The following is a 20,665-nucleotide window of genomic DNA, read 5'->3' as shown; positions in this document are numbered from 1 at the left end:
CGCCCGCCTTCCGCCCGCCGCTGGCACTTCCTCCCGAGCGCCGCCACCGCCGGAAGTGCCCGCGCGCGGGGGCCGCCGGGACGCGGCCTAGTCCCGACCTCGACCCGCGTCCAGTCTAGCGCCGCGCGGGGGGTCAACGCGGGGTCGGCCGAGTCAGGACCTCAGCGGCAGAGGCTCCGAAGTCGCTGCGGAGGCTGCGGCGTCGGTGCGGGTGCAGGTGGGCCGCGGCGGGTGTGGCACAGGAACCCGGCCCCGCCAGTGAGCGCTTCGGGAACTGGCTAGCCCTGGACCGCGGCTGCAAGTTGCAGGCGTGTTCCAAGTACGTGGTCCAGAGGGAGAGAGGCTTGGGAGGCGGGAGAGGGAAGGGACAGGAAAGGGCCTGGACTCTGAAAGGCCGGCCATTGCCCACCCGCGGAACGAGCTGCGGTGGGAGTGGTCGGGGAAGAGCTGGGTCAGGGGTCTTCCAGAGTGGCCGGGAACGCCCGGACTCGTGTTGAGCTGCCCGCAGGACGGACGGACCGTAGGGGAAGCCAGGGGAGTGGGGTGCTGGCGGTGCGCACCATGTCGTCTCTCGGGTCCCCAGGCAGGATGTACACACTGCTGTCCGGGCTGTACAAGTACATGTTCCAGAAGGATGAGTACTGCATCCTGATCCTGGGCCTGGACAACGCCGGGAAGACGGTAGGTGCCTGCCCGGCCCCTCCCTGCCAGGGTCTGCTGGGGGTTATACCCGTAGCTGCTGTGCACCACAGGGCCGTGATCACCACCAGATTCTTGAAGAGCAGCACACGGATCTGTTTGGTTTCTCTTTTTGTTTTTTAAAGGTTAGACCCGTAATCCCAGCAACTCAGGAGGCTGAGGCGGGAAGATGGCAAGTTCAGAATCAGCCTGAGCAATTTACCAGTCCCTAAGCAATTTAGTGAGACCCTGTCTCAGAATTTTAAAAAGGTGGGGGTGGAGTGGAGACGTAGCTCAGTGATAAAGCACCCTTGGGTTAATGCTCTAGTACAAAAAATAAGTAAATAAAAAAATAAGAGTATTTGAGAAGCACACCTGGAAAACTGCCTTAGCTGCCTTTTCCTTTCTCCTCAGACCTTCCTGGAGCAGTCGAAAACCCGGTTTAACAAGCAGTACAAGGGCATGAGTCTGTCTAAAATCACTACCACCGTGGGTCTAAACAGTAAGATGCACCTTAAAGCTGTGAATTTAGGGGTACCCCTAAGGATGCTGTTATGGCCACAATTCAGCCCATCAGTGGCCAGAGCCCTGTGTGTTACGCTGCTTCCCAGACCCCTGTGGGTGGCACCAGAGTGGTTTGCCCTTTCCCTAGGAGAGCTGGGACTTGGTGTGTCAAAGACTAATGTCATGAGCTTGCCCATTCTCTCTTCTCCCCAGTTGGTACTGTAGATGTGGGAAAGACTCGCCTCATGTTCTGGGACTTAGGAGGACAGGAAGAGCTGCAGTCCTTGTGGGACAAGGTAAGACATTCAAGTCTGTCCCCACAGCATTTCTTTGCAGATAATAGCTCTTGGTCTTCCTCTGTGAAAGTCCATTACCCACTTTTTTCCCTGAGGGTTCTCTCTGGTTCTGTCCCAGGTTTCCCAGTCACTCCCTGTTTCATTCCAGCCAAACATGCTGCTAGAGTCACCACAAAAGTGGCAGCAGGGGATTCCTGTGGTGGTCAGCACAGAGTACTTCCTGGGGGAACACAGAGAGCTGCAACCTGTCTTTTGGCAGTTAATGATGGAAAGGATTGCTCTAAACCAGCAGGCCAGGAATGGGGTTTACCTGGGCATTTTAAGGCATCTGGCTCAGGACCACTTCAGTTCTTTTTGAGCATTTTGGGGAACAGTCAAACTAGGAATAACTTTGGGGTAAGCCAACACTTACCAAGACCAGAGAATGTTCAAGGCCCCAGCTAGGGCTCAAGCTTGCTGGGAAAATCAGGCAGCTGGCCTGGTCACAGAGTCATCAAGGCAACTGTTTCTCAGCATAAGAGAAAAAATGGGAGAAGCAGGAGGTCTCTTCACCACCATCATCGCTTGCCAAGTGAGAATGCACTTGTTTCCTTCCTGCTTAGAGTAATTTAGTTGCCGATCACCACAGGATACAGGCAAAAATGGCAAGAATCAGATGAGGGGTGGGCACAGAACCTGCATCTGCAGGTGGATCCATCTGTCTCAATTCTAGCTCATTATACATTTTTCTCTGGTAGCTTTTTCCCCATACCAGGGAGTGTCCTCAAGCAGACAGAAACTGCTTCCTGTTTTGATGTAGGTTATGGGCATTTCTGAGACCCCAGTGTGGTACCCCTCTCCATACACAGCCTAGATTATAGTGTGGGTTCAGCTTAACCTATGCCAGGCACTGGGTCCGGTACTGAGCAGGACAGACCTGGCCCTTCCCTTAGGGAACTCCTGCCCCATGAGTTGGCACTGTGGGTTTAGGGGAGCCCAGTGCTATAGTGCAGATGCCTCAGCTACCCTCACACACAGTATCCAGCCAGGCATGGTGGAACATGCCTGTAATCCCAGGGAGGCTGAGACAGTAGGATTCCAAGTTCAAGGTCAGCCTCAGCAATGTAGCAACACCCTGTCTCAAAAAATAAAAAAGGGGCTGGGGATATAACTCAGTTGTTAGAGTGCTTGTCTCACATGCCCAAGGCCCTGGGTTCAATCCCCAGCACCACGCAAATAAAATAAGTTAAGAGATGTAACTTAGTGGAAAAGTGTCCCTGGGTTCAGTCCCCAGACTGCATAAGAGAAAAGAAAATACAAAAACCTGAGGACCTGCACCTGATTCTGACCTTGGTCTCCTTTCTTGGGTCCCACCAAAGTGTTCTGTCCTACCCTGACTTCCAGTCAAGAGGATGGTGTTGGTCCTGTGGCCTGAAGATGGACAGAGAATAAGCCAAGTCAGGGTCTTCTCATCTAAATGCAGATGCAGCTGGGGAGCCAGGGTCTCAGGAATGGAGGCCAGGATGGGTTGGGCATAGTGTGCACATTGGGGATCTGTGCTGGGAAGGCAGCAAGCAGGGTACAGGACTGAGCAGGGGGAAACGTCACTTTGGGTGATGGGGTCAGCAGGGCCTTGGCAAGCTGGGAGTACAGGAGGAGAGTTGCTTGTCACAGCTGTACCATGTTGGACAAAGATGACTAGGACTCCTCCTGTCACCGGTGTGGACAGGTGTGATTGGTAAGATGGCTCTTGGCAGCCAAAGTGGGTCCTGCAATAGCCAAAGTGCCTGCCACTGGGTAGCAAGACTGCAGTGGGGCCCCATGGCCAGCTGCGTACCACTTGTGTTCATATCTTTGCTCTGGGGAATGGCTCTTCTCAAGGGGAGGCTGGCCCAGGAGAATGTGGGCCTATAGTCTTGTCACCTGATCCTGGGCTGTGTTCATCTTTGTTGTCACCATTTTGCTGAGGCATGACTTCATCCTAGTGGTCTAAGCCCTTGTCCATATGGCTCACTGGGTTTCCCTGCCCCTGCCAACTGGTGTCAGTTACCTTGCCAAGGTGGGGTCTCCCAGGCAGCCATGGTTTATGACTCAGCAACTCTATGGAGCACTTGCTGCTTTAGTGAGCAGACCTCCAACCCCACAGAGCCCTCAGTTATGGGGACAGTCAGCCGAGTCCCCCATAGGTTACTGGGAGGGACAGGAAGGGGCCTATATTCCACTGTGGTCCCTGAATGCTGTGACCTCCTTGTTGGAGCCCAGTACCTCAGGTCTCTAACTGGGAGTGCTGATCTCATCCTGAGGCCTGGCCCCCTGCAGGCTGCCGCTAGGTGAATACTGTGGCTGGCCCAGCCCTGCGTGAGACTGTCCAGGTGTGGGGCCCATGCCATGACAGCGGCTTACAGGAGCCTCTGGGGCTGTGTGACATATTGGATCATGGGCTGACATCTCATGGTGGGAGTACCCATTGCTGCTGAGATTAATTTGTCTCCAGAGTTCCTCTGATTTCCTTGAGGACCACACCCTGTTGAGCTTCAGCCCTGCTGTCACTGTCAGGCTTCATCCCTGGTGGTGGTTCCCTCAGCCTTGGTGAGAGGAGCCTGTCCCATTAGGCTTGTGCTCTGCCACCAGTCACCGCCTCTCACTCACCCAGTGCTACATCCCTGCACTGGGCTGGCCAAATCACTTTATCCCCAGCAGCTGCTCTGGTGGACCTTACATAGGCACCAAGGTCTCTACTCCTTGTGCCTGCTGCTTGCCTCTGCTCCAGGCCCTGTGTCCATGCTGTCCACAAGTTGGCACACATGCATCTCAGGCCACGACTTCTCACACAAGCAGGTGAGCTGCTCTTCAGCTCTGGCTTGTCCTTACCTGTCTAGCTGACCCATGCTTGGGTATTTCCCTTTTGGGTTGTTCAGGGCTTTCTTACATGGCCAGAGGTGTGTTGCATCTGTTGGAGAGCTAATGTGCTATTCCCATCTCACTGGCTATCTCTGAGCCATTCATCTTGTGCATGGTAGGTGTTCAGGGTGGCTCTGAATTCCGAAGTCTGACACCCAGTTATCCTAACTGTGCCTTGCTCATGCACTTCAGGTGCTACTGGGACTCACTGGGCTGGCTATAGACCCTCTGGTAGAACCTGCCAGCTCCTGAGTCTGTAGCAAGAGGCCAGCCTATTGCCCAGCCCTCCTAGAGCTGGCAGCCTGTGCGCCAGGCCTAGCTCCAGGCCAGAGCAGCTCCAGTGTATGGGTCTCACTGTAGAACCCAGGAGGACATCTGGAACTGAGCCTCCTATTTCTCAGGTGCAGTGGCTTATCTGTTCCTGGACCAGAAGCCCTAAGGCTCTTGCAGAGCTAGCAGCCTGCTGCTTCTCCAGTTATTGCCCACCTGAGGGGTGCATGTGACCGCTGGCTTGTCTTGTTCTTCAAGAGCACATCCTGGTACTCGTCAATGCCGAGTACCAGTGTGCTGGGACAGGAGAGTTGGTGTAGCCCCGGGTGAAGTGGCAGGCATGCTGTTATCTGTGCCACAAGGACATGGCAGTCTCCCAAATTCTGTTCTGCTTGGGGTGAAAGTACACCTGCTGAATCTTTGGCTTTTGCCATGTAGACCTGCACCTCCTGTGTCTGCCTTGCCCTCTGTCTTGCCCCAGTAGTGCTGCCCACTTATCACCCTTGGTGAGCCCAGGGCTGGCCATGTCCAGCCTGCAGAGGTCTGAACTCAGTAGGGCTGACTGTCCTAGCAGGGGCAGGGCAGCTTTGTAGGTTTCTCCGAGTGCCTTGTCAGAAACATGCCTGCCCCTCTTGCATCCCCATTGCTGTGCTCCCCCTTGTGCCAGGTGCTACACAAACCCCCAGGTGCACTCCTCACAGAGACTAGGCTAAGATCTGGACTTCTCCCAGCCCTGTCTCTTTAATGCCACCATCAGCCCACGGCCGCTGGTGGGTTCTCAGGTCAGCACCTAGGCAGGAGAAGGATGACTACATCATCAGGGTCAACAAGCCTTTCCCTAAAGGCCCTGGATGTGTGTCTACAACTGAGTTCCCCCAGCTCCAGAAAGCACCCCAGCAGATCTTCCCCTTGGGGCTGCACCTGTTACCTGACTGTGGCCCCTGAAGTGAGAATCTTCCTTTTATGGACCCCTCCTGATGGCCATGACGGGGAGCTTGGCCAAGTCCACCCTTGGCAGGGTGGTGGCTCCAGCCATCTTCCATGTCTTCCTAGTACTATGCAGAGTGCCATGGTGTCATCTATGTCATCGACTCCACTGACGAGGAGAGGCTGTCTGAGTCGAAGCAGGCATTTGGTGAGTGTAACCCAGATAGAGCAGAGGCAAGAATCTATGTCCCAGGGCTGTGCGGGGAGAAGTGAGGGGAGGTCGGATCTAGCCTGGACATGGTCCGGTCTGGTCCATGTGTTTGGAGCTGGCTTCCTGGCATATGAGGGGAGGGTGAAAGGAGAGTTGGTGCCACTCTCCATGCTTGTGGGCCCCGGGCACTGCCTGCTATCAGGATGCAGGGTGCAAGGTGCTGCCTGTCGTACCCTCTCCAGAGAAGGTGGTGGCAAGCGAGGCGCTGGACGGTGTCCCCATCCTGGTGTTGGCCAACAAGCAGGATGTGGAGGTGAGCCCCACACAACTTCTCTGGAGTCCCTGTGTCCCAACTATAAGGAGAGTGGTGTGTGTGTACCCTCATGCTGAGAGCTGCACGTCCTTCTGGGTGCACAGAGCTCTTGAGGCCTCTCTGTCTCATGTGCTCAGGACCTCCAGCTCCCGGAGCCCAGTTCCTCTCATCACTAGGCAGAGCCATCCTCGCTGTAGGCGCTCTCACCCTGCTGTAGGTACCACCTCTTCCCTAGGGAAGTGCCAGGATCTTGGTGAGGGGAGGGTAGCACCTCAGAGACATATTCCTTCTGTGTGGGCATCTTTTCTCCTCTGGAGGGTGACTGTGCTCTGTCCTAGCGTGGGACTGGGGAGACCCAGGTGACAGCTCTGAGCTCACAAGTTGTGAGGGGCCCTTGAGTGAGAGTCAGCTCTGACCCCATCCTGTCCCCACCATCATTGGAGCCAGTGTCTGTACCAAACCTCCCCCAAGCCTTTGGGACCCCTTGGAGGTGATGCTGCCATGGAGAGGCTCTGCACAGAGCAGCTGCAGACCACAGTGGCTGCCAGTGTCTGGAGGGCCAGGGAAAGCATCACTCTCCGGAAGTGCCTCTGCCCCTTCCCTAGCCTGTCTCCCTTGCTTCCTTGCAGACCTGCCCCACCAGCCCTGCTCCTGCATCTGGAAACCACTAATGGGGGTTGTCTGTCACGGGGTGGGGTCTTCTTTCAGGGAAGGGTGAGTGGAGAAGCCACCCCATGGCTGACACTGCCACTTCCCCCTCCCTCACCCTGCCCACCAGGGCCACTGAGACCCACTGCCTTGCTACCTGGCTTGTGTCAGCTCCCTACTTGGAGCCCACGTTCTCACTGTGGCTGCTGTAGGGACTGCTGTCAGGGTGGGGTTGGTCCTTGCCATGCAGCCTGGATGGGGCAGGCATGGGGGCTGCTTCTTAGGGCCTCCTCTTCCCCCAGACTTGCCTCTCAATTCCTGACATCAAGACTGCGTTCAGTGACTGCACCTGCAAGATTGGCAGGCGAGACTGCCTGACCCAAGCCTGCTCTGCCCTCACGGGGTGAGTGGGCCTCCCCAACAGGGGCCTGGGCACCGAGGCCGACTCTGCCTCACACCACTGTCTCTACAGCAAAGGAGTGCGCGAGGGCATCGAGTGGATGGTGAAGTGCGTCGTGCGGAACGTCCACCGGCCACCACGGCAGAGGGACATCACATAGGCACACCTGAGCCCTGCCTTGGATGGCCCTTCTACAAGTGCTGAAGAAGCTCGCTCCCCGCCACAGGCTCCTGTGCCATGGGGCCGGGGGTTGGGTTTGCTTTGCCTTTTGCTTCCTTCATTTGCTCTGTGTTTTCTGTAAGACAAACTACTCTGTCTGGAAAACTGTAGGCATCCAGAGGCTTCTGCCAAGAGGCGCCGGGCAGCTGGGCCCACCTGGCTCCAGGCAGGCCACCACAGGCTGGGAGCCCTTCCCAGTCCAGGCATGGAGCTGGGTGAGGCCCTGGTAGACAGGCTGCCCTTGAGGCCTGCCTGCCCATTCAAGGTGGGGGTTTTAGGGAGATGGGTTGGAAATGAGGATCTGGCTCTGGTGGGTATTCTGTCCAGCTTTCCCATGAGGAGGCAGGTATGGCTATGCCTCATATTGGAGGTGGTCTGGGGCTGGTCTTACCTTGAGAGGATCTGGTCCACAGCAGGGCCCTGGGCTTTGGTGGAACCTTGGGACGGAGTGGAGACCTTCCTAGGTGGCCATGCCCACTGGTCCATTATCATCTTGCTTTAGTCCCCAGGGGAGGGGTAACATGAAAATGCTGGGAGGTCGTGCAGGTGTGTATGTCCTTCTTACCCTGCAGGTTGGGTGGTGTTTCTGGAGATAGCACTCTGCCCTTCCAGTGCAGCCAGGGCAGCAATGCAGTCAAAGCAGCTCCTGTCCATCCATTCCATGGAGCAGCCCAAAGGCCAGGTTCCCTTCTGTCTGGCAGAGTGACTGTAGCAAGGAACTGTACCATGGGCCCTCAGGGTGGGCAGGTGGCAGGTGGGAACTCCCCAGGCAAGTAAGGAGCCATGACTGCATCCTGTGGGTGTGGAAAGCAGCCCAGCCACAGTCCAGAGAATTGGTGGCTCTTTGTTCCAGATCAGGTCACAACCAGACTTTATCTTGGAGGGGGTGGGAAATGGGCGTCTAGCTGTAGTCCCTGATAAAGTCTCTGTTCCCACCCTTGCAGGCCCCAAAGGGTGTTCTGCAGGTTGATTCTTAGGACCTGAGGGTCTCCAGCCTCAGGAAGGACCTGGCCACCCTGGAAGGGGAGAGGGTGGCAGACCCAGTTCCTTAGGCTCTCTGGATAGGTCTGGAGGCCACCTTGTTTCTGAGAAGGCAATGGGATGCTTGAGGTCCTTGACCGGGCTTCTCATGGGAAATCCCCTTGCACATTAGAAGTGGGTGAGACTCAAAAGATCAGGGTGAAGGGGTCCCTCTAGCACAGTGACACGTCCTGTGGGTGCTCCCCCATCCTTCCTCTGCTACTTAACCAGAGCAAGACTTGGGGAAATGGGTGTTTCACAGACCTTCCTGTGGGTGATATGCCCTGGTGTTTCAGGTATGGGTGGGAAAGGCAGGCCCAGACCCCAAGGTCTGCTGAAGGACCTGGGCAGGGTGGAACTCCCCACCAGGTATCCCTGCCTGCCTTTAACACAAACATGACTTTAAAGCAGCAAGTCTTACAAAATGGCTTTTTAAAATAAACCTTAAGAAGTCTCCCTTGGTGATGTTGGGGTCTAGAGGCAGGGTGAGGGTGTGCGGCAAGACATAAATAAGGTGCTGCGGAATAGGGTGTGCCACATCAGCTGAGTGTTGACTGCAAAGCCATGCCACTCTCCCTGGGTGGCGACCTGTTCTCCAGCCACCACAGCCTCTTGGAGATGCCCTGGGAATCCACCAACTCAGTGATAATATACTCAACATTCCTTTGTCTCCCTGCAGGAGTGTCAGAGTGGGCACATGGGCCACCAGTTTCACAGACCAAAAGTAAACTGCAGAGTACAGGGCAAAGATGGAATATAAAGCCCAGGCAGCACAGGGGTGGGGCAGCCGCCCAGCAGCTCCAGACCAGGGTAGCCAGTGCAAGGGCCGAGGGGTCTGCCCTATCTATAGAAAGAATTGGGAGGGACAGGGAGGTTCAGGCATGAGGTGTGGTAGGACAAAGGTTAGCATCTGCATCTCAGAAACCTGGGCTCTCTGGGCCTGTCCAAGGAAGCGGTGGCCTTTCCCAAGGGCAGGGAATGTGTGTCCAAGATTCTTCTGGGACTTCTCCAGTGGAGCTTAGCCTAACTTGAATCCTAGCCCTTTGCAACCCTGAAAAGCTTAAAGACTTAGTGGGAACTTGGAGTTCCCAACCCTATGAAGCTTCTGGAGGCCCTCCCTAGCTGCTGTGCCTTCCAGGCTGCTCTGCTGGTCCTGGGCTGGGGGCAGGAGAGGGTGTAACTAGTGCACAGGCTGGCACTGTATGGTCCCAGGGAGGGGACCAGAACTGATGTGCAGATTCTCATGCACCTGCCAGAAACCTGCATGCACAAAGGAGCCAGGGTGTGGTGCCAGGCACATTTGTGAAATACAGCCAGGCAGCGCTGCCTCAAGCTCCTGCACCTGCACTTGGTCCTGGCTGTGTGAAGGGGGTAGGGTTGGGCATTGGGTCACACCAGCTCCAGCGTAGGGAGTGCCCATCAGGGCAACAGGACCAGTCTCTCCAGTGTTCTTGTCCTTGCTGGAGTGGGCATTGCCCAGTCCAAACCCCCCAAGCACAGGCAAGGGGCCACTGCCATGTGCTTGCTGCAGCTTGCCTGCCAAGCAATAGGAAAAAGCATGCCAGCCTGTGGGAATGCTCACTTCTGTCCTGGCCACTGTCCTTGTGCTAGGTAAGGCAGGAACCCTCCTGGGTGGAGCCCAAGATGTGGTTGGTAGGGGATGAGGGGGCTGGCCCAACATACATACATGCAGGTCTCCTCTGAGAGTACCAAGAGCACCCTCCCTGCTGCCCAGATCTTCAGTGTATCCTCAGATACCCCAACAAGCAAGGTCACACAGACACCTCTTGGCCACTGTCGGCAGTTTTATTTGCACATAGCTGACAGAGGCCCCTGGGGAAAGTTAGAAGAATTTCTAGCAGACCTATCCCAGGCCCCATGTGTCTGAGGCCTGTAGAGGGTGACTCCTGGACCATACCACACCTGGGACAAGCCAGTGTGGGGGCCACAGCAGGACACAAGGTACTCCACAGATGTTTACTGGAGCTTGGGCCAGAAGACCTGTGTGATGTGCTTCCTGGCAGCAGCATGACAGGACACCTCCTGGAGGCCTGTGGAGACATCAGGTTGCTGGGCATGTCTGCTGAACACCACGGCCTAGTGAAGGGCCTTAACTTCTTCCTACCCAGCCCACCACCTGAAATGCCATCACCAGAAGTGGAAATCAAAGGAGAGGCACTGTGTTCTCTGCCTGGAAACCTGGTACAAGGGGCCCTGGGTGAGCTCACTTGCCCTCCCAGTGCCATCCCCCACACTTAGCAGTCTGTGCAGCCTCGTACAGCTTACCCCACCCAGGATTTGCATGCCCATCAGGAGGCCTGGTGTTGGTCTGTGGTGGTGCCCTTGGGCACTGCACTTCCCACTGGCCCCTGTCTAAGGAAAGAGGAGATCTTGCTCTGGGTCTTCCCTGGTTTATCCACCTGTGAGGGACCTGCAGAAAGGAGCAAGTTGGAGGGGTGCCCAGTGCTGCCCTCCTGCCTTCCCGCTTTCCCAGGGCTGCAGGTGACTCAAGTGTGACAGAACGGGCAGAGAGAGTGCCCAAACAGGTGCCCACCTGCTTGAGGTGCTCCAAGGGTGAGCTCAGGGAAGCTCTCCTGAGGACTCTGCAGTGTTGTCCCCGTGGTGGGCAGGCCCATCAGTTCTGCACAGGTCTGCATGAAGTGCTGTTTGTGGTGGGGACGCACGAACATGCTGAACCCTGTGCGGAGTTTTGCTCAGGCTGTACCTACCCTGCGTGGCCAGGCCCACACCATCCTCTCCACAGCTCTCCTGCCCTGCCCACCCCACCCTGGGGCCACTTGCTCTGCAGCAGGGGGAAGTCCTCAGGCTTTGAGGTGGTCAGCGCAGCTAGCACAGCCAGAACCTTGTTGAGGTCACCATCACGTTTATATGCCTTCAGTGCTGCCAGGAGCTGGCTGCAGCCTGCAGACCCTAGGGCCTTGCGGGCATCTGCCAGGTAAGCACTCACAGCAGGCTGGCCCCGCTGTTCCTCTCTGGACATGACTTGCGGACAGCTGCCCAGGGCTCCTGATCAGGGGTAGAATGGCTCAGAGGTAGTGCTGGGCCTCTGGGGGTCCAGGGCTCCCCCTCCACTCCCTTTCCTTCCAGGAACTCCTGCAGAGCCTAGTGCTGGTCAGCACAGTGGGGGCATAATGGAGAGCAGATAGGAGACAGGAGACACCCCTGCCAGTGGCTCCAGCTCTGCTCCAGACTGTTCTGGCTGCCGCCACTCAAACCAAACTAGAGCACAAGCCTCTTTGAGAACTATACACCCTACCTAGGTCTGCAGGAGTCAGGTACCTGCAGGGCTCAGCCTGGCCGACAGGTGGGGCCCACCCTGGTTCAGGTGCTTTCCAGGATCCAGCTGCCCGGATACACCCTCAGACTGGGTCAGCTTGGGCTCATATTCTCTCTTTCCTGAAGAAATATGCTCCTGAGGGCCTGAGAGGGTCCCCAGGGCAGGAACAGGACTGGCCAGAGGAGACCAGGTCTCATCACCCTCCACAGTCCAGAGCAGTGACCCTGACTTGCACATGCTGCAGGCACCTGGGGGAGCTGAGTACAGCCCACACAGCTGCCCTTCTGTTGGGGGAGGGGGACAGGGCTAAGGCCCTGCCCAGGAGCACAGAGCCATAGGTGCAGGCACCAGGACCTCCACCCCCCACCAGCCCAGACTCCTATGGATGAGCCTGCTCTGAAAAAGCAGCAGCAGGCACTGCCCCTCTAGGACCCAGCTCACCTCAGCTCAGAGGAAGGAAAAGAAGGTAGAGAAGTGCTCAGCATCTAGACCTGGTACGTGCACCTGGCTCCCCAAGTGCAGGTCTCTCCTGGGAGGCCTAGGCCCAGCCCAGTGCATAGGAACAGGGCTTGCCCACATAAGTGCTTCCATCTTATGGTAATGCCATCAGCCCCCACATAGGAGCAGGGAGGCTGGGCCAAACAAGAGCACAGATGCCCACTCTGACCACCCAGGGTCCCAGGTACCACCCATCCTTGGGGTCAGAGGCTGAGGATCCTGCTTGGTAGCTCACCACTGTGGTCCTGGGCTGACTGTGCATGCTGCCCATGGGAAAGACTGTGCTCTGGCTGGCAGCTGCAGCTTTGGCCTGTTAGCTGGAAGCAGATATCCTCAAACTGTTGTTTGTGGTGAGGCCGCACAAACTGGTAGAACCCTGTTAGGAAGGGATGCTGCCTGTGCCCATGTACTGTGGCCACTGAGATGGAGGTCTGAGGGGCTGTGGGTGGCCTACCAGGCCCCTTGTCCAAAGGGTAGGGACAACCTTAGGCCCTAGAAGCCCTCTGGCAAGTGCTCCCCACCCCCAACAGCTAAGGTACTCCACCCATGGCAAGAGGGCTCTGCAAGCCAGGGCACCTTGGAGCAGGGTGTGCTTCTTGGGGTCCTTAGCAAAGAGGCTCCCAAGGCAAGCTGCCAGGGCTTCGAAGTTGTCAGAGCCCTTGTAGTCCTGCAGGGCCTGGGTGAAGGTGTCAAAGCTGGCTTGACTCAGGGCCTGCTTCACGGCCACCATGAACAGCTTGGCTTTGCCCGCCTGCACACCAGCTGTTGGCTCCTCCTGCTGGGCACATGCAGAGAGGACCTATCAGGGCCAGCCCCATCCTTTCTGCCCTTGGTTACTGCCAGGAGAGGCCTGCAAGGGTCCACTGTAGCTCCCTGCACCTAAGGTCCACCACAGGTACAGGTGGAGCTGAACTCAGAGGGCAGCCTGCAATGAGAGCTGCTTCTCAGCAGGCGTGCCCACTTGATTTTCCTCCAGCCATTTTCTATTTATATATTTATTTTGAGACAGGGTCTCACGAAGTTGCCCAGGCAACTTAGGATCCTCCTGCCTCAGCCTGCCCGGTTCCAGACATGGCCACCATGCCCAGTTAGGCCTCACTTCTGCACAACTCAGACCCACGAGGTTCTATGAAAACCGAGGCAGGGCTGGTCCAGGCAGTCCCACAACCCTGCCCCACCCTTCCTGGCTGCAGCAGCCCTCCCGGGGCACTGGTTGATTCTTCCTAGAAGCTGAGGGACATGGACCAAAGCAGTTGCACTTGGGCTTTCAGCAGGCAAAGGGCCCGTCTCAGGTCTGACTCGGTGGCTCTCATCTGAGACCAGGAGCACACTGCACCTGCTCACACGAGGCAGGTCAGGGTCTGTACTCGGGGACGGCAAGGGTCACGATGTGCTCCCCACCACAGCTGGAGGGGAGTGGAATCATGGCCAGTTGTAAGACCCAAAACAAATGGGCCCAAGGGCTAAGCCAGATCCTGGCTGGAAAGGAAGAGGGGCTCTCAAGACACCCACAGAAGGAACTGCAAACTCCAGCCAACTGTCATCACTGCTGCCCAGGAAGTCCACCTGTTGGGGCTGACTGACCCACACCCTACTTGGTTGGGGACCATGGGCACAAGAGTCAGATTGCAGACATGTCCCTGAGCAGCCAGTGTGGCTGCAGGACAGCTCACATACCGGGCTGACCAGCCTGATCTTCCTCCTTCCTCCTCTCGGCATGTCGGCCAGCCTCTTCTCACGCTGGAGGGCTGGGGCAGTGGGACCGAGTACCTGAGGGGGACACAGCTATGGTCCCAACCCCAAACTTGAGGGTCTCCAGGAGCTCTGACAGTGTCCTGAACAGATGCCCTGCAGGGGGAGGCTGTCATGCTCAAGTCCTGGTGGCAACTGGATTTGGGGCAAAGGCCCCTGGGGGGGCAGAACTCAAGGTCCCACTTTAGCCCAGGCCCCGAGAAAGCCAGCTTTGGGTGTAGCAGGCAACAGGAGCCACTAGGCTGTGCCAGCCTGACCTGCCAGGGAAGCATAGCATGGCGGGGGGCATAATCAGGACCTCATTGCTTGGGGCTGAGGGCAAAGAGCACAGCTAGGGGTGCTGAAATGCCCCATCAACCCACCAGGAAGGGGATTTACAGAGGCAGTGGGAAAGATGCCAAGGTCAAATGGGCAGGACCTGGGCAGGTTTCAGAACCCCAGTGTTCACTCCCAGGCACTCCTCTGCTCCAAGCCTGCACCTCCCCTCAAGGGCAAGCCTCAGCACCAAGCACCAGACCCCGTCTCCGCACCTCTTCCTCCCTGAGGTGGGCCTTATCTGCAAGTGCCTCAGCCCTCTGCTCACTGTGCTCCAGGGCAGCCAGCAGTCCCACGGGCCTCCGCTGGGCTGGGACAGGCTCCTGCTCATACTCCACGCACAAGCTGCTCTCGGGGTTCCCAGAGGATGGCAATCCTGCAGAAGCATGAGAATGAGAGCAAGGCTCACAGGGGCCAGGCAGGCTGTGCCTCTGCCCATGGTGGCCCCAAACGCAGCCCTACTAACCTGTGGACCCGGGCCTCAGGCTGGGCACATGCACATCCAGACTTGTGGCTTTCCTGGCAGAGAGGAGGGTGCTGGGCAACCTGGCCGTGGAGACAATCGCTTCTTCCCCACCCACACCTGGGGCTGCAGCCAGTGGGGCCCGTGTAGGCATCTGCAGACCACAGGGCAGGTGGGGCCTGTTTCTGTGACTCTTCAGAAGAGGAACCCCAACCCCTCCCTGGGTAGGGCACAAGGCACGGCCAGCTGGGCATCTGGGAGCTCACAATTTTCTGAGCGACACGGAAGAACTGTGCCACATCGCGAATAACGTGGCCAAAGTTGTTGTACACCTTGAGGTAGGGGCGCACCCAGGAGGGCAGCTGGGCTCGGGCGTCAGCACAGGCGAACCTGGAAGGCGTGTGGCCTTCAGCCAGGGTCCTCTGCTCTTTGACCCACTTCACAGGGCTCCAGTTTCCAAACAGAGGCTCACTGTCTGCCAGGAGGAGTCCCCCAGCACAGAACCCCAGGGGGCTCACACAGGGCTGAAAGGCCCAAGGCCCACAGAGGGCCTCCAGTGGCCAGGGGGAGCCCTGCCGTACGTACCTGTGGTCGCACAAGAAGACAGCCCCATAGTCATGGCGGTGCCTGATGACCCGCCCAATGGCCTGGTTCACAGCCCGGGACGCCTGCAGTCGGTACCACTCCTGCCCAGAGAGGAACTTCAGGGGCAGGGGCGCCTGGTCATTGGGGCTGTCACCAGTCCCCTGCCCTAACCCAGCCCTGGCTCTGTGGTGTCTCACCTGGCCTCCAGCCCCACTCTGGCTCCTCATCTCATCCAGGAACTGCATCTTGAGAACAACCCGGGGGTCCATGCGTGGCGGGTATGGGAGGCCCGTGACAACCACACCTCGGCCATTGGTGTCTGAGAAATCCAGCCCCTCACTGGCCTAAGACACAGGCCCAGGAGCTGCCTGGGGCAGTGGAGACTCCTCTCCCCTGATGCCCCCACCTGAGCTCGGGGCTCTTCCCAACGGTCTGTCTGTGCCCCAGCCCACACAGCCCCATCTCTCGGGCATGGGTGAGATGTAAGGAAGCCCCCTCCTTGCCCCAGCCGGGCCCATCACCAACTCCCCCTGCTCAGAACCTCCTGTGCCCTGCCAGTGCTTGCCTGGCCTATGAACAGGTCCCAGTGGCCAGCAGGGCCCATGGCAGGGGGAGGATGCACCACAGAGGCCTCACCTTGCCCCGACATACTGCAAGGAAGGTGGCCCCACTGGACCCAGGGGAGGCGACCTGCTTGTAGTAAGCATCGATGACCTGGAGGAAGAGGCTGGTCAGCCTGAGCCTTAGGCCTGGACTCCTCTGCCACAAGGGAGACGGGGATCCCATCCTCCGAGATTGGGGAGCCAGTAGGTCGTACAATCACCATCACTGCTGGTTCCCCACTGACCCATGCCCAGAACCCAGAGGCTGCCTGGTATTTCCCAGAAAACACAGGGACCCCACAGGCAGGGTGGTTGTGGGGCCTTAGACACCAGTGAAATGTCAGCAGCTCTCCAGGCAATACACCCAGGGAGGTGGCAGACCCTGGTGGAGCACAGACCTCTGAGAAACTGCCTTTGCTTCTGGGCTCCACAAAGAGAGGCTTGAGCATCTCCATCTTTCTGGCCAAGTCTCGGGCCTGTAGGAGGAAGAGCCAGGTGTGCACAGGCTCATCAGTGCACTGGTCAGACTCGGGCAGTTGTGGGGCTGCAGCTAGTCTTCTCAATGCCCTGGATCTGCCTGCCACCTTGACCAGACTCCCTCCCCTGAGGAGGCACAGGGGATGTACCTGCCAGAACTCCAGGCTTTTCTCCATGACGGGGTAGGAAGGGAAGAAGACCAGGAGCCCATGGGGCACCACGCGGGTGATGTTTCCTGGAAGCATGGTGGCCACCGTCAAGGCAGAGGGCCCCACAGCTCTTGGGAGAGGGGACTGGGTGTGCCAACTCCAAGTGGGGCTCTGACAGCATGGGAGGGCTGGACACCAGGGCTTCCCAGAGAGGGCAGACTCCTAGGTGGAGTGGCACTCACCCAGAGCCTTCCCCAGGGAAGACAAGCACTCTTCAGAAAACCTGCAGAGCCAGGGAGACCGCCGCCATGAGGACCAGAGCACAGCTACCCCCACCACCCTCGAGGCCCAGACAGGACCCCCTTACCGCTTATCAAACGCGGAGCTCAGCTGGGCTCCGTCCGGGCCTTTGGGAATAACTCCCACCCAGAGCTGGTGTCTGTCGATGACGTGTGGGTTCTCCAGGCAAACTGGGAAGGGGCTGGAGCCGGGCAGAGGGGGCAGTCAGTGGGTGGCCCCGTGGGCAGCACCCCCACACCCAGCTGTCCCCAGCACTTTGGTCTCTGGTCAGGGGTGACCCATACATCTGCATCTCCAGGGCGAAGGAGGAAAGCGGGGCCAGTGTGCCGCTGGTGAGGATGAGGGCGTGGACACCCTGGCGGGTCAGCTCATGCATGCTGTGGCCGGGACTGAAGCACCAATAGCTCAGCACCTTCCCTGTGAGGACAGGGGGTGTGAGGATGGGACATATGTCATCTTTCCCACCTTCCTGCAGTCACACAGGCACAGGGTGCAGAAGTCAGAACAAAAGGGCTCTCCTGAGGTGAGCTTAGCCTGAGAGCTGGGAACACGAGGGAGCAGGACGCAGGTCCAGGCGAATGCTAGGAGACCCTGGGAGAGACCGCCAATCTCACACCCAGACTTGTCCAAAGCCAAATGTGTGGCACAGGGCTCAGAGGCCCTCTGCTAAAACCACAGGGAAGGAAGCAGGTCCAGCCTCCCAGGCATGAAAGACCTCTGCAGAAGCCAGGGAAGTGAGTTTCCAACTCTGGGCAGGCAGGACAAACAAGGTCACCACCCCAGAAGCCAGCAGCTTCCCAGAGTGCCTGACCAAAAGGCCCTCGTGGCACAACGCCACTGCTCGCTCCCTGCACTCTCCAGAATGAGGAGTGAGGGCAGACAGCCCAGGGCAGGACCCTTTCCTGAGCTTGGGAACATGTTCCCACATGAGCTGCCCCACATGGGGACCATCAGGGATGCCTGGCAAGGACCCACCACAAAGGGTTGATTTCCCATCGACACCCCAACACAGGAGACTACATTTTTTAACTGGATTAAACCCAGGTGCACCCAACCTCTGAGCCACATCCTAGTCCTTATTATTATTTTTTATTTTGAGACAGGATCTCACTAAGTTGCTTAGGGCCTCACTAAATTGCTGAGATTGGCCTTGAGCCTACAATCTTTCTGCCTCAGCCTCCCAAGTCCCTGGGATCACAGGCGTGCGCCACCATGCACAGGTCAGGGAGGCGGCTTCTAAAAAGCCACATGATTTGAGTGGAAGGAGAATACACTACTCAGGCCCTCATTCTAGGTACCCCTTAGCTTCACAAATGCCACCCCCTACTCAGGATGCGAGAGGCCATACTTTGAGGCTGTGAGGATCAGAGCTCCTGGCCACACCATGGCTCTAGGCTACTCTGGACCCCCCAGACCTTTCTCCCCGACAGCAGTCAAACTACAGTACCCACACAGAAACACCCACGGGCTGCTTCTGCTGAGGCATTGACCCCAAACGAGACAACAGCAGGAAAAACAGCAGCCCCACACAGGGAAGGGCACAGAGGCCCAGGAGCCAGGGAAGGCTGCAGACACAGAGAGGCACACCTGGAATGTGGGCCCAACACTTCTTGAGTTAGCAGCACCCAGGGGCCCCAGGCATGAATCCACTGTTTGCTGGCCACAAGGACTGACCGTCTCACAGAGGTGGGGCCAGCTGTACCCCAGAACCCCTGTGCTCCAGACACCAAGCCAGGGGCACACTGCACCAGATGCAGTGTGTCCTGGGCAGGTGAGAGGCCTCACTGGTCCCTGGCTTTGTCACTGCCCACCGGGTGACGGACAGGTCATGTGCCTTCAGCCTCCTCCAAGGCCCCTCTGGCTTTCAGTGAGCAAGTGAGGTGGCCACAGGTGTGGCTGACTGAGGTAGGCAGTTCCAGTGTGTCTGAGGTCAGCGGGGGAGTGGGTCCAAGCCCATAGGCTGGTACCTTGCTTTTTGGATGCACTGGCGCTCCAGGTGACTGACCGCTGAGCTGCCCTCCTGTATCCTGTGTCAGGGTGAATGTGCACCTAGAGGGACAAGCATGGACAGTGTCCTGACCCCTTCCTCACATCTCTGCGGCACTACCATGCTGCCCACCTCCTGGAGGGAGCTCCCACCTTGTAGGCCTGTGAGAACCCAGGCCATACCACGGAACCAGGGTTGCCCTCTGCAGAGTCCATACTGAACACGACCTAAAAGGCAAGGAGTCCATCACAGGGCCAAGGGCCAGGGCCGAGAAGGAAGCCTCTGTTGTGCTGGGAAGCAGGCCCTTGGCCCAGCGTGCAGGAATACCTGTGCCACCAGGATGATGGACAGGCACTCAGGACCTCCCTGGCTCACCTGCCCAACAACATCCCAGGATGAGGGGCAGCACCTTCCACACCAGGTTGACCGCATGCAGGGAACACACAGCAGCCCCACGGGGCCTTTCCTCTTCTGCCTTGGCCACCCTCTACCCTGCATCCCAAATCAACCTAGAAACTCAAAACATTCCAGTCAAGACTATAATAGGACTCCTAAAGGACATCAGTGAGCTGACCCAAAGTCCACCTGGTGGAGAACCTCAGAGCTGAAAGGCACGGGAGAAATTGTTCTGGCCAACAAGGACAAGGTGAAGCACAGGACACCTGTGGGCGGGGCAGCTGTCTGTGTAAAGAAGTGGGCTCCGGCCCTCTGGGAGGGGCCAGCCCCAGCAGGGGCAGGCCTCCTGCTCACTGGCCCCCACCACAGAAAGCAATCAGAAGACAAATGCACTGTGCAGATCAAGGGATCAACACTTGCAGTGACAAAGCCCTATGGAGCTGGCATGCCCAGGACAGTTCACAGAAAAGGCACAGTGAGCAACCGGCCAGCAAGGCTCCAACCAGCACACCTAGGTCAGCCAGGGATGTGGCTTCCAAGCTGCAGGACGAACTGGGCAGTTCCCCCAGAGGGTGCCATCCAACAGTGAGAAACCACAGAGAAGGAGGTGAGAGAACACCCCTGGGGGGCTGCTGCGACCTGGAGATGGAGAGCAGGCTCTCAGGCACACCAGGGAACCAGGCCTCAGCCAAGGTTGCTCAAGGGAGGCCACCTGCCCGGCACCAACGTGCCCAACAGTGCAGGCAAGGAGTCTCCGGCAACTTGGGTGTGTGCCCATGACAGCACTCTGTGGCATGAACACCAGGGTGGCAGAAGATTCCTTGTCCTTTGGGGCTCTGACAGAGCCCTGTGCAGACTGCTCCCAGCATGGGTGCGCTGCCCTCACTTCCAGTTTCCGGTTAGACTGCACGTACCCAAATGGTCTCCTGTTGTGCTCAGCACTGCCCTTAGTGGGAGGCCCCTCTGTCTGTGAGAGAACCCCCCAGGACACTGCCTCTGGCCTGATGCCCACCAGGCCTGCCCTGTACCCACTTCCAGCAGTACCAGGGAACACCAGCTTCCCCCCAGGGCTACTCTGGACATGTCTGGCCATTCAACAGTCAAGCACAGCCAGACGGGTCCTCTATCTCTTCCCCTAGAGGCTCAGTGCAGTCAGACTGAGAGGAAATGAGCTTAAGCATCTGCCAACAGAAACACGTGGTGTGGGGCCTTCATCCAGGCTCTGACACCCTGCTGACTTCCATCTGCAAAGGGGCCCACACAGTCCAAAGCAGGCTCCTACCTGGATGATGTCTGCCAGCTTCTGCAACCCCACCGTGGTGGCCAGTGCTCCAGAACCTGTGGGCAGCAGGCAGAGGCAGTTGTGGATCTCACAGGGCCACACTACCAAGCCCTGCCTCCTGCCCAGTGGGGAGACCAGTTTCTCAACCAGCATCAGGCACAGGACATGGGAAGAGGGCAGCTGTCGTGCTCTTCC

At 57.9% G+C, this 20,665-nt stretch overlaps 2 protein-coding genes across 13 annotated transcripts in view; one reads left to right on the top strand and one right to left on the bottom strand.

The window, feature by feature from the left end:
* The first annotated feature begins 50 nt into the window (after window positions 1-50).
* On the top strand, window positions 51-8,822 carry Arfrp1 (ARF related protein 1). 5 transcript variants are annotated; one of them, XM_027954224.2, is made up of 8 exons: window positions 52-217; window positions 584-681; window positions 1,093-1,180; window positions 1,396-1,478; window positions 5,682-5,763; window positions 6,009-6,079; window positions 7,030-7,130; window positions 7,200-8,822. In XM_027954224.2, the coding sequence occupies exons 2-8, from the start codon at window positions 589-591 to the stop codon at window positions 7,285-7,287; spliced, it is 606 nt and encodes a 201-aa protein (XP_027810025.1). In that variant the 5' UTR covers window positions 52-217; window positions 584-588; the 3' UTR covers window positions 7,288-8,822. The 5 variants fall into 5 exon arrangements, with proteins under 5 accessions (XP_027810026.1, XP_027810025.1, XP_027810024.1 ...); XM_027954223.2 differs by having other exon boundaries at window positions 52-319; XM_071609097.1 differs by lacking the exon at window positions 7,200-8,822 and adding an exon at window positions 6,217-6,292 and having other exon boundaries at window positions 52-319; window positions 7,030-7,119.
* Window positions 8,823-10,151: 1,329 nt separating this feature from the next.
* Rtel1 (regulator of telomere elongation helicase 1) overlaps window positions 10,152-20,665 on the bottom strand; it is a 32,924-nt gene continuing 22,410 nt past the window's right edge. For 3 of the 8 annotated variants that reach the window (XM_071609083.1, XM_071609082.1, XM_071609085.1), the window contains 22 exons: window positions 20,471-20,526; window positions 18,945-19,019; window positions 18,773-18,854; window positions 17,090-17,222; window positions 16,873-16,986; window positions 16,748-16,788; window positions 16,506-16,591; window positions 16,278-16,355; window positions 15,914-15,991; window positions 15,475-15,621; window positions 15,278-15,393; window positions 14,959-15,082; window positions 14,696-14,846; window positions 14,445-14,605; window positions 13,840-13,932; window positions 12,739-12,940; window positions 12,398-12,538; window positions 11,667-11,948; window positions 11,169-11,393; window positions 10,921-11,064; window positions 10,653-10,797; window positions 10,152-10,417 (listed from right to left, as the gene is read on the bottom strand). In XM_071609083.1, the coding sequence (XP_071465184.1) occupies window positions 10,676-10,797; window positions 10,921-11,064; window positions 11,169-11,393; window positions 11,667-11,948; window positions 12,398-12,538; window positions 12,739-12,940; window positions 13,840-13,932; window positions 14,445-14,605; window positions 14,696-14,846; window positions 14,959-15,082; window positions 15,278-15,393; window positions 15,475-15,621; window positions 15,914-15,991; window positions 16,278-16,355; window positions 16,506-16,591; window positions 16,748-16,788; window positions 16,873-16,986; window positions 17,090-17,222; window positions 18,773-18,854; window positions 18,945-19,019; window positions 20,471-20,526 (2,651 nt within the window). In that variant the 3' untranslated portion in view covers window positions 10,152-10,417; window positions 10,653-10,675. Of the gene's footprint in view, window positions 10,418-10,652; window positions 10,798-10,920; window positions 11,065-11,168; window positions 11,394-11,666; window positions 11,949-12,397; window positions 12,539-12,738; window positions 12,941-13,839; window positions 13,933-14,444; window positions 14,606-14,695; window positions 14,847-14,958; window positions 15,083-15,277; window positions 15,394-15,474; window positions 15,622-15,913; window positions 15,992-16,277; window positions 16,356-16,505; window positions 16,592-16,747; window positions 16,789-16,872; window positions 16,987-17,089; window positions 17,223-18,772; window positions 18,855-18,944; window positions 19,020-20,470; window positions 20,527-20,665 lie in introns of those variants that run through there. The other 5 variants (XM_027954152.2, XM_071609084.1, XM_027954155.2 and 2 more) reach the window with 5 other exon arrangements.

Source organism: Marmota flaviventris, chromosome 2 (genome assembly GCF_047511675.1).
Source record: "Marmota flaviventris isolate mMarFla1 chromosome 2, mMarFla1.hap1, whole genome shotgun sequence".
In the NCBI taxonomy this organism is placed as follows: domain Eukaryota; kingdom Metazoa; phylum Chordata; class Mammalia; order Rodentia; family Sciuridae; genus Marmota; species Marmota flaviventris.
This window is presented reverse-complemented; position numbering and strand designations above follow the sequence as displayed.

Coding starts and splice junctions, on each gene's coding strand:
- Arfrp1 (XM_027954224.2), top strand. CDS start 589: ATGTACACACTGCTGTCCGGGCTGTACAAGTACATGTTCCAGAAGGAT. Junction 1,181..1,395: donor TACCACCGTGGGTCTAAACA/GTAAGATGCACC, acceptor TCTTCTCCCCAG/TTGGTACTGTAGATGTGGGA. Junction 6,080..7,029: donor CCAACAAGCAGGATGTGGAG/GTGAGCCCCACA, acceptor CTCTTCCCCCAG/ACTTGCCTCTCAATTCCTGA.